The following is a 12,001-nucleotide window of genomic DNA, read 5'->3' as shown; positions in this document are numbered from 1 at the left end:
AGCATCGCTTTACTTCGTGCTCAGTGATAACAATATGACATAGAACAATCTACATCACTGCATGGAGCAAGGCCTAAGTTGCCAAACGTTTTGTTGATGTTTGTAAGATGTTACTTCCAAACGTATATCTGTGATGTCCTATTCAAGAGCAATGGCAGATGACAACGAATTAGACAAATTTAGGAATGAATGGAAAAATGAATTGTCACATTCAGGTTTACCTGGAGAATCTAATAAGACAGATGTGACACCGGGACACTCTCATTCTCCATCTGAGAAATCTAACGCACCGCAAACGTCTGCTGGAATATTGTTGCAGAAGTCAAAACCACATGTGTATGAACCAACAGAAGAGCCCCCTAAGCAAGCAGAAGGTCAAGTCCACCAAGAAACTGAAGAACAAACATACTATCCGTTTAGAATTTTGGGGAAGTTATTAAATGAAGGTTCTAACCCAACGGAGGATGTGGGTAAATCTCAATGCAAAAGAAAATATTTTGCGGAAGAAGCACCAGGTGACAGAAATGTGACCTTGAAGAAGAGACATTGTGACCTGACTAATTCTGTTGGTCAGAAAGGTCCTCCCATACCAAATGTTTCCCAGTCTCAGGATAAAACACGTGTGAAAACAAGCGAACGATTTTTGGACTTATTTATAGCAGACCTGGTAAATAAACACATCTAGTCTAATGTTCTATGTAGTGACTTAATATGTAGATCTAATGGGTCATTATCTATGATCGGGGAGTGGGTAGTCTTGCGGTTCCATTCCCCATATCATACAAATGGTTACAAGGTGTGAAGCCTGTTTCTGGTGTCTTCCCTCACTTCACATACAATTGATGACCTCAATCAATCTCATTAAAATCAGATCCTAGTACTCGCTATCGCTAAACAAAGATCTGAGGACATCTCAGTATGGGTCACGTCAGAACGACCTTTCATCCGACCAATCAGAGTGTCGGAATGTGTTTCTAATCATGCAACCTCAAAAACGGCAACACAGGGTATTCCGAACGACAGTTACGACCCGTACAACTGATTCATCAAAATTATCGTCTATCTCTCGCTTCAGTGGGATAAACATTTGAACGGAGAAGGCGTTGAACAGTATATGGGAAGCATTGCTATACAATCTCAACTATATATTAGACATTCCGGAATGTTCGTTTGTTCAGGTTTCAAAATTTTAATCGAGAACTGTGTCAACATATTTTTCAAGCTTAATCTGAAATGGAAGTCGCCAGGTTGAAACGACTGCCGTAAAGCTCGAGAAAGCTGCTTTCTAATTGGCTGATGTCATCTTCTTGTTGGTCTTTTCCGTGGTTGGTCAAAGTTTGCGAAAGGTCGTTCTGACGTGACCCGTATTGGAATGTCCTCAGATCTTTGTTTAGCAGCAGCGAGAACTCAGATCTGATTTTAATGAGATTGTGATCTCACTGCGATTGCCACAATTACATCAAAGGGAGGATGCTTCCTAACAACATGTCAATATCCATTCAAGCCTAATTAATAGGTAGCCTTTCATCAAATGTGCAAGCTGATTACTGTTTACACATTAGCATCAAGTGAGTTCGACACAACAAAGTTTGACTGTATTTAATAAAATTGCAGCTTGCAAACAAATAAAGTGGCATTTGAAGCAAGAAAATCGAACTTGCTGGGACTGCCAGTTAGCCTGAGTGTAGCCCCCCTTTAAGGAGGCAGGGATTTATCTGGATCCATCTTTTCAAGTCCAGGTGACTCACTAATACATTAAGGGAGTCCAAGGCTGGGTGTGCTTCACTTCAACTGCGGTCACATCATTGAACATACTCAGTAGCCTTAAGCCTATTATTGATGGTGATTTCAGTGTTAGGCTGACGATGATCAGCCACTGCACGCTGAGCTTTTCGTTACCTGTAACATGCAATCTGTAGTTTTGATAACATTTTGACATCCTAAAGAACTTGCAATGTAAGCTATTTGTGTCCATAATCAATTTGCATGTGTAGCAAGGCATGATGTCATCCCACGGATGACATCCATACCTTGTCAGCTTGCTGAGAGGCTTAACCTCTTTGGTCATGTCGACAAGGCATCTTGATTAGAAAGTCCATGGTTCGAATCTCATCACTGGGGTTGGAAATGTTATGGTACTACACATGCATAAAGTGTTCAATATTTCCAACCCAGTAGAGGTATGTCGTGTTCATTGAATCTTCCACTGAATCACCCTCACTCACCTAATCTGTTTGTCTGTTTCAGGATGAGATAAATGAAATTCCTTTCTTCGATGTGTCATTACCACGAGAAGTGGCTGTACAGATATTCAAGCATTTGGCCATGGAAGACCTCTGTCATTGTGCACAGGTAACCATGGTAACTGTATTCTCACTTCGCACACAATAGGATGCCATTGTGCCCAGGTAACCATGGTAACTGTACTCTTACTTCCCATGCAATATGATGCCTTTGTGCCCAGGTAACCATGGTAACTGTACTCTCACCTCCTGAAATTACCTACCGCCTCCGTGGTCTAATGGTAGAGCATCCGACTGGAGAGCGGAAGGTCCGGGGTTCGATCCCCGACCGCGTCATACCAAAAGACGTTAAAAGATGGTACTTGTTGTTACCCTGTCTGGCGCTCGGCATTAAGGGGCTAAAACAAGGACTGGTCAGCTCGGAGTCAGTATACTGTGTCTGAGTGGGGTATTCATGTTAAACTGTGGCATGGTATCTCAATGAGCTAGCACTATAAATCGGCATCAGTCCGGCCTAGTACATGTACAAGCAGCCACACATATACATACACGTGCATGCACGTCGCTATATATAAGTGGAATAATCTTGGACGTGACGTTAAACCCCATTTCACCTCACCTCACCTGAAATTACCTTTACTTTCAATTTATGCGTAATATATTTATACAAGAGGTGAAACACTAATTCTTTACTTTAATGTCAGTAATACCAGCCCAAATCCTGTTGCTCTCTGTCCAGTAAGCTCAGCTAATGATAACCTCTTTTTAAGAAATCCAACAATATTCAATCCACTGAAAATGTTTACAAATGACAGGTTTTGGCTGGTGGAGTCAAAAGTGTTTGGTACAGACAGTTTTATTTCCCGAAGTGTTTGCATGCATGCTGTTCATCATATGAGCATTCTCACCAACCTGGGTCCTTGGCCACAAAGCCATCTTACCGCTAAGATGATTGTAACTCCCATAATTTAGCACCGACTTACGACAATTGCAATCATACGACTATGTGGAATGCAGCCCTGTATCCTGCAATAAGACATAATCTGCTGCCTCACAGTGTGCAGTGCATCCTGTTATTGCCTCTCTCACCCCGGGGATGGACTCCTGCAATGGCTGACACTGTGTAAGTGTCTGCAGCTCTAATTAGATTAGTTGCAGAATGTGAAATATATTTCTTTCTGAAATGTCCTCAGCATCTGTAATCTGAGAGAAGTCATCTTGATGCCAACCTGTTGAGGTCTACAGATGTAGCAGGCTAAGGCACAGCATTTCACTGTGCAGTTGCTTCCCTTGGCTGTGTTAGGATCCAGTTCCCATCCTTGTGTGTTCATTGAAGAGGGCTTCACTGCCAGCAGTCTAAGGCACAGCAATTCACTGCAGTTGCTTCCCTTGGGTGTGTCCACCAGCTTTTACTCACTTACTCACTCACTCACTCACTCATGATCAGGGGCGGTCAGGTAGCCTAGTGGTTAAAGCATTCGCTTGTCATGCCAAAGACCTGGGTTCAATTCCCGACATGGGTACAATGTGTGAAGCCCATTTCTGGTGTCCCCCACCGTGATATTGCTGGAATATTGCTAAAAGCGGTGCAAAATCACTCACTCACTCACTCATGGTTTAAATGTGGGATAAATATCCGAAGGATATGTTGCTCTCTCTCCCTCACTCTCTGATTGTCGATGGTTGTTCCAGGTGAGCAAGAGTTGGCGCAGTCTGGCTGATGATGAGCTACTGTGGTGCCAGGTCTGCCACCAGCTGGGGTACGACCAGGATGTGTTTACCCTGGAGAAGACCAACTGGAAGAATGTGGTCCGGCATCACATCCAACAGCGCCGGACCCTCATCACAAACTGGAAAGTAAGTTCAGTTAACAAATGTTTTTTAACCTTCATCACCTACCCTCCTCTATGAAGTGATTAGTTAGAATAAGACCAATTTTGTGCAGATTATCCAAATTTAATGGCTAGTGTTATTGATGTGATAAACCAATCCAATAAATTCGGCATCACGATCTGATAAACATGCAGATGATTGATTCCTGATCTGTGTGTTTTTTTATCTCTGATCTCTGTAGACAAACATGGCTACTTACCATTGGAGCATGTGGCTTGTTTTTTCAAGAAGACAACAAGATCGTTTTTGGTTTTCAAAACACTGGTATGTTTTTTTCAAGAGAATGGCCAGCCTGGGATTAAACGTAAAACATTTTCAGCGGGGTTTTTTTCCTGTTTGTATTTTCGTAATGATTTCTCTATCATGGCATTCTAGACACCCTGTATTAGACTATTCAAACTGGATAAAATATGCCTTTCCCAGGACTAATGACACGAGGTTCTCCCTTATTTACATATATAACAAAAGCAAAAGATTACTCGTCCTTAGGGATCGTGTGAACTAGGAAATTGTGTGAAGGAATGTTGTTCTGAATGTCTCCCGTTTACATTCGAATATGATCATTGTTGATTGGTTCAAATCAGAAATTGTGCACATCATTCCCTGTGAGAAGGAATGGAAGGTTGTGCCAGATGGCTAGTGTTGTGACTGGACAGGGGAATCAGGACAATATATATATATATAATTTACAGCATGTGACAAATATATTTTAGGCCATACAGACAAGTAGAATTATAATTTTGTTAGCCCAAGGTTATTTTTACTAGCCTCGGGCATTCATTTCCATCCCTGCTTTAAAGGGAAAAGGTTCCTGTTTTGACAGATCATAGCTCATAACAATTGTTCCCAGATTGATTGTTCTCCCGACAAAAACACACCAGCGTTTTGAAACCCTAAAATCCTTACGTTTCAATACGTTTGGCCATGGAAAAGATATCATATACTGAACCAAAAAGTTAGGAAAATGTACAGAATGAGCACGTAAATCAGGTGTAAATATGGTCCTAGATTTTCGAAATGATCTTAGCCCTAAATCTATCTTAAAGTTATTGTATGGAAAACGTAGACTGTTGTAGCCTATTTTCAAAACTATCGTAGCCCTAGGACATCATAAGAATGTCTCAAATTTAAGATAACTTGTAAGTTTTGTTTTTTTCATCCAAGATGGTGGCATACTTGACATTTAAACCCCAGTACAGACACATGTCATTTCACCAAAGAAGGGTTGACACTCAAATATGTTGGTAGTGTATGAAGGCAGCATGAAGCCAAGGAACCTGTTGATCTCAGGATTGGCAATGTTGTGCCACTCATGGCTAAGGGCTCATTCAAGGTCATGTACATTGCCAAAAAGAGGATGACATTTCTTACTCTCTGTGAAGGATATCCCATGTGTGCTTCCGGCTGAAACAAGCTGTGTGGGTCAGGCGTTGTCCTGTTTGAATCAAAATCACGGATGTTGCTGTATTGTTAATTTGGGCTTGTTGAATCTAACGTTACGCAATGGTCATGTTCTCTAATTGTTTGATAGGCATTACTATTTGATATGTGCACTTAGAGAACATGACAAACTAGACAAAATTGGATAACACGCACACGCACATTTTCGGTATAGATTCTTATACTGTTGTCAAGCATCGGTATAAGGATCTATGCCAAAATGTCGCTTTTTACAGTATTAAAGAAGTTGTTATCCATAAATTGTGTCTACTTTGTCATGTTCTCTAAGTGCACAAACATTTCCTTCATCCAACAAGAGACCCGTGAAGATGCAGGGTAGAATAGGTGTTCAGCAACCCATGCTTGCCGTAAAATCCAACTATGCTTGTCGCAAGAGGCAACTAACGGAATTGGGTGGTCAGACTCGCTGACTTTGTTGATGCATGTCATCGATCCCAAAGGCGTGGATTGATGCTCATGATATTATTTCCATTATTTAGAGACCACCATCATATAGCTGGAATATTGCTGAGTGCGGCCTTAAACAACAAACCAACCAACCAAATCATCAAACAAGAATGCATTTTTACATGAAGACATGAAACTTGGTTTCTCTCCCATGAATCTCATTGGCTTCCTCTATATTTGATCTTTGTACATTAACTCTACCTTGTGTAAATGTGTGTGTCTGTATGCGTGTGTGGTTTTCAGCTTATGAAGGAGCATTCCTGAATGTCATTATAGACGTTGTTATCCCCAAATGTTCATGCCCACTCTGTATTTGCAGGGTCGACTGGGCAAGTTGTTTCAACTTCAGCATCCGCAGGGAGGCGTGATGTGTGCCGCATCGACATCCGACCCCATCATTGCAGCAGGGTGAGATCAGCTACGGTCACTGGCTGTGTTCATATATATTGTTCATATGTTATCCATTTGTTTATCTAATACGGAGCTTCAGACATGAAGTAGACATCGGAGTAATGTGGACAAGTGTATTCTAGGTACAGCAACAGGGGGTGAAGATGTGGGAACTGTGTAAAGGGGTCACCTGTGTCATTGGGACATCTGAGTAATGTGGACACATGTGTTCTAGGTACAGCAACAGTGATGTGAAGATGTAGTACCTGTATAAAGGGGTCACCTGTGTCATTGGGACATCGGAGTAGTGTGGACCAGGGATCTGGAAAATTTAAAATCCCAATCGGACATTTGCATTTAGGCCACGCCCCCTGCAAATAGCGTATTTTAGTACGACTTTTTACACACACATTACAAGTTGTTACGTATTCATAATATGATGAATTATGAATTGTTTCAATTTAAATTGTTTAATTCACTGGACAATTAATAACAAATAATATCATTTTAGATATATATGGAAAACATACGTTTGTTTCTGTTATAATAACGATCTGTTAAAGTAGTGAACGGTCTAATTAATATTCATGAGTCTGCTCAAGTGTACGCGTTGTAACATTTGGATCGAGACCCTTATCCCATATTTGGTTATCACGTGACCTCACGGGAAAAGGGTTTTTTTAAACTAAAGATTATTTAAAAACAAGACAGATAATATAATCATAAATACTAAAATATCGTTGATAGCAATAGTTATTTGAATACTTTTTTCATCTGTTCTTAATTATTGACCATAAAAAAATTTGATATCGATCGTCACAGAAAGCAAAATGGCGGTCAATCAAGATTCAATATACGACTAGCTACTGAAAACAATAAAATCTGCAAATGCTCATTGTATGTTAACCAAGTGAAAGTCGTTAGCCACGACTTACAAAATGATCATTCAGACTTTGAGGGTTTGGCAGATCCGCTCGACTGATTTGCATCGGTCGACTGGCTGTCGTCACGCTTTCGCTTCTTGTCTGAGGTTACGTATCGTAGCATTGTGAGGATAATGAGGTACATCGATGATGCAAGGTATTTATGTACAGTTGTAAACACATGTTACTCAAATTAACAAGATGTTCTCAGTAATTAATCCTCGATTAATCAGTGTCAACTCAGTTTTTTGACCGATTGGACTATCATGTAGGTAAAATGTATTTACAGCAATCAAAACAAACAAAACTTGTCAGTGTAGATAATCTTCATTGTGTTACAACTGCAGACAGAAACTGCTCAGTCCTAACTGTTGATCACGTCCGGTCAAAATTTAAGAATGTCCAGACAATACTTTTTAAAATGTCCGGACAGAAAAATTTAAATGTCCGGTAAGCAATATTTTAAACCGGACATTTGAGATTCCCAATCGGACATGTCCGGCGCATATGACGGTTTCCGGACCCCTGGTGTGGACACGTGTATTCTAGGTACAGCAACAGGGGGTGAAGATGTGGGAACTGTGTAAAGGGGTCACCTGTGTCATTGGGACATCTGAGTAATGTGGACACATGTGTTCCAGGTACAGCAACAGGGATGTGAAGATGTAGTACCTGTATAAAGGGGACACCTGTGTCGTTGGGACATCTGAGTAATGTGGACACATGTGTTCCAGGTACAGCAACTGGGGGGTAAAGATGGAGTACCTGTGTAAAGGGGACACCTGTGTCATTGGGAAATCTGAGTAATGTGGACACATGTGTTCCAGGTACAGCAACAGGGATGTGAAGATGTAGTACCTGTATAAAGGGGACACCTGTGTCGTTGGGACATCTGAGTAATGTGGACACATGTGTTCTAGGTACAGCAACGGAGACGTGAAGATGTGGGACCTAAATAATGGGGACACCTGTGTATTCCAACCCAGCAGCACAGCACTGAGAATCGATGAGAGAGAGGAGGAGGGCACCGTGCCTAACTACGTCCTCCACGTACAAACATCTCCACACTTTACAGTGGCCAGCTACAAACACCGTAAGTCAGCTTCACCTTCCTGTGCCTGCCAGTTGTGTAAAGGCACTCACTCATGTACTTGATGACCATGTGTAGAACTAGAAGGTAAAAATGATGGCAAAGTATTTTGTGCTACTAGGCTTTGATCTTTTAGTCAGAATGAGGTTGGTTATTTGTGTGACACAGGGTTGGTGAATGTATGGCAGAAGGAAACAACTTTTCTTAACATACATACTTCTCTATACTTGTCTATGGTTTGCATTTATTTTGGCGAGTATATCTGTTATTTATCTGACTGAGGTCTTGAGCTAGGGCTGTTGGATATATCTGTTATTTATCTGAGCTAAGCTGGTGGATATATCTGTTATTTATCTGACCCAGGGGTGGTGGATATATCTATTGTTTATCTCACCCAGGGCTGGCGGATATATCTGTTATTTATCTTAGCTAGGGCTGGTGGATATATCTGTTATTTATCTGAAACAGGTGTGGTTAATATATATTGTTTATATGACAGGGCTTGTAGATATATCAGTTGTTTATCTCACCCAGGGCTGGTGGATATTTCTGTTGTTTTTCTCACCCAGGGCTGGTGGATACCCGGTATATCTATTTTTATCTCACCCAGGGCTGGTGGATATATCTATTGTTTATCTCACCCAGGGCTGGTGGATATATCTGTTATTCATCTAGCCCAGGCTGGTGCATATATCTATTGTTTATTTCACCCAGGGCTGGTGGATATATCTATTGTTTATCTCACCCAGGGCTGGTGGATATATCTGTTATTCATCTGACCCAGGCTGGTGCATATATCTATTGTTTATTTCACCCAGGGCTGGTGGATATATCTATTGTTTATCTCACCCAGGGCTGGTGGATATATCTATTGTTTATCTCACCCAGGGCTGGTGGATATATCTATTGTTTATCTCACCCAGGGCTGGTGGATATATCTATTGTTTATCTCACCCAGGGCTGGTGGATATATCTATTGTTTATCTCACCCAGGGCTGGTGGATATATCTATTGTTTATCTCACCCAGGGCTGGTGGATGTGTGGCAAAATGACCAAGGAGTGAGTCCCGTCAGCTCCTTCCAGTGTGAAGGAGGATGGGACATTACGGCGCTGAAACTGGCACAGTTGTCTCCCCTGTTTGCACTGGCCCAGGGCTACTATGTGCGTGTGTACAGAGCTGAAAACAGCCCAGAATTCTCAATGATTGATAAACTGGACCTTAATAAGATGGTAAGTAGTAAAGGTAGGGTTTTACACTACGGAGAAATGTGCATCCAGTACGCAGAAATATGTAAAATGGACGAAAAAAACATATTATGGTGCATCCCTCATGATGCACAGTAGTATTCATTTGACCAAATTCTTGACAGTAAACACAAATGCCCTGTAAAGAAAGTTATTATCAAATCTTACAGTACAGTACACGGCATCTTACTTTACAGGACCCTGTTATTTCCTGTGAGGAAGCTTGAAATTAATTAAAGGGGCTCTAATCTCTGGCTTCTTCCCAGCTGTCGAGCACTGCACTCAGGGGCTCACGAGTTGCTCGGCAACACAACTGAGTGTGACAAGGGACTGCAATCAGCTGTTCACACATTTTCTCCCCTATCTATGGGGGATTTTGTTTAAAAAATACTTAATGTCATGGCCAATATCATAACTGAAAAGAAATTTCAATACAGTGATAGGAAGACTGAAGGCTTTGTATCTGTAACGACTAATGTTTGTTTCAAGACAAGTTCATGGTGAGTTGATGTGATATGCCAATCAGTTCATACATTAATGTAAACAAAATTGAATGAAATCTTGGATTTGTCCAGATTTTGTACGGATTTGTTGACATGCTACTTCCGATGTTGTGTGCTCACGATAACATCTTAACGTTGTGAAATAAAATCAAAGGTCAATATATGCGTTTATTATGCCTCAATGTGAGATTGAACTGATGAAGATCCAGGGTAGAATGGATCTTCAGCAACTCATGCTTGCCCGATATTTTTCTGCTAACTTAATATGACATTGTATACGGCAAAACACCATAACTAATAGTATATCCTCCCCAGGTGTATCGCAGCACTCCGTATCATTTAAAACTCAATCTCATTGAAATCAGATCTAAACAAAGATCTCAGGACATCACATTATGGGTCACGTCGGACCAACCTTTCGCGAACTCTGACCGATCAATGGAATTACTGTCGACATTAGCCAATCAGAAGGCAGCTTTCTCGTGCTTTATGGCACTAATTGCAAATTGGCGACTATGCTTCGAAACATATTTTGACAAATTCTCACTTAAAAATTTGAAACCTGACCAAAAGAACATTTTCGAATGGCTAACATGTGGTCTAGATTGTATAGATTCAGATGTTAAGCCCGTAACTATCGTTCGGAATACCCCGTTTTAGAGTTTTCGAAGTTGCATGATTAGAAATCACATTCCAACTCTCACTTTCATGATCTGGTAAGCGACACTCTGGTTGGTCGGATGAAAGGTCGTTCTGACGTGACACCTAATGAATGTCCACAGATCTTTGTTTAGCGGTACGAGAACTAAGATCTGATTTTAATGAGATTGTTTAAAACTATGAGCCTGAATTTTTTTTAAATTATGTTTTTGAAGAATTTTTGGGACAAAATGTTTTTCCAAGAAATATGAAATAGTCCGTCCCTAAACATCAAAGACATACTTCACTCCTGGCATTCCTCCCACATTAAGATTACCGAAATACTGTTGAAGCAACGTAAAACTCACTCACTCACTCACTCACTCTCTCCTCAGGTGTGTCACATCCAGTGGCTGGAGCCGCCCTCCCCGCAGTACAACCCAGACTACGCCCTGGCCATCGCTACCCACAACATCGTCAGCCTGTACAGACCAGGGCTGGAACATACCAGTGAGATTCACAACATGATTGACAGCCCTATCTCCTGCTTGGACATGCGCAGTGACCAGGGGCAGATGGGTGTTGGGTGTGGCATGTATGGGCCCACTGAGGGATATAGGGTAAGCCTGATTTTATGGGGTCTCCCCTCAGTGGTAAACAAAACAAATATCTGAAACTAAATTATCACAATCTCACCTAACATTAAAATACTAGCTTCTGATTGGTTCCAGAGCAGGAAATTTTGTTCCGTGTTACCCACTAATGTAGCCTGCTTGGGAATCAATCGGAACATACCTTAGGGTACTTGCTTATCTCACATAAGTATCATTGAGCTCAAATGAATCGATATTTACCCAAATACATTGGGTAAAGGGAAGTAATTTGTGTTGTCTGCTCGCTTTCCAAATGGCTGAATCACAGCCTTTCACTTGGTGAAACTTCAGACATATATTCCGCGTCTTTATAAATGAAGGTCAGTGAGATAAACTGGACTTTTATGGCCGAGTTTATGCCCTTGCCCATGGAAGATGGGTACACAAAGCACATCACGCTATATACCCCTTGAGATCAATAGTAGGTTCACCTGTGTGTATAATCAGCCCTCCTGTTTTAGGTTCACCTGTGTGGTGTAATCAGCCCTCCTGTTGTAGGTTCACCTGTCCTAC

At 41.3% G+C, this 12,001-nt stretch overlaps 1 protein-coding gene across 1 annotated transcript in view; it reads left to right on the top strand.

The window, feature by feature from the left end:
* Positions 1-7: 7 nt before the first annotated feature.
* Positions 8-12,001, top strand: part of LOC124151869 (F-box/WD repeat-containing protein 8-like) — a 43,219-nt gene continuing 31,225 nt past the window's right edge. The window contains exons 1-7 of the mRNA XM_046524539.2: positions 8-667; positions 2,248-2,352; positions 3,936-4,100; positions 6,364-6,452; positions 8,278-8,450; positions 9,476-9,678; positions 11,231-11,455. Of these exons, the coding sequence (XP_046380495.2) occupies positions 134-667; positions 2,248-2,352; positions 3,936-4,100; positions 6,364-6,452; positions 8,278-8,450; positions 9,476-9,678; positions 11,231-11,455 (1,494 nt within the window). The 5' untranslated portion in view covers positions 8-133. The remainder of the gene's footprint in view (positions 668-2,247; positions 2,353-3,935; positions 4,101-6,363; positions 6,453-8,277; positions 8,451-9,475; positions 9,679-11,230; positions 11,456-12,001) is intronic.

The sequence above is a fragment of the Haliotis rufescens genome, unplaced genomic scaffold (assembly GCF_023055435.1).
Source record: "Haliotis rufescens isolate VD_foot unplaced genomic scaffold, xgHalRufe1.0.p SCAF_15, whole genome shotgun sequence".
Lineage (NCBI taxonomy): Eukaryota > Metazoa > Mollusca > Gastropoda > Lepetellida > Haliotidae > Haliotis > Haliotis rufescens.
The sequence above is the reverse complement of the archived record's forward strand: the minus strand, read 5'-3'. Positions and strand labels throughout refer to the sequence as shown.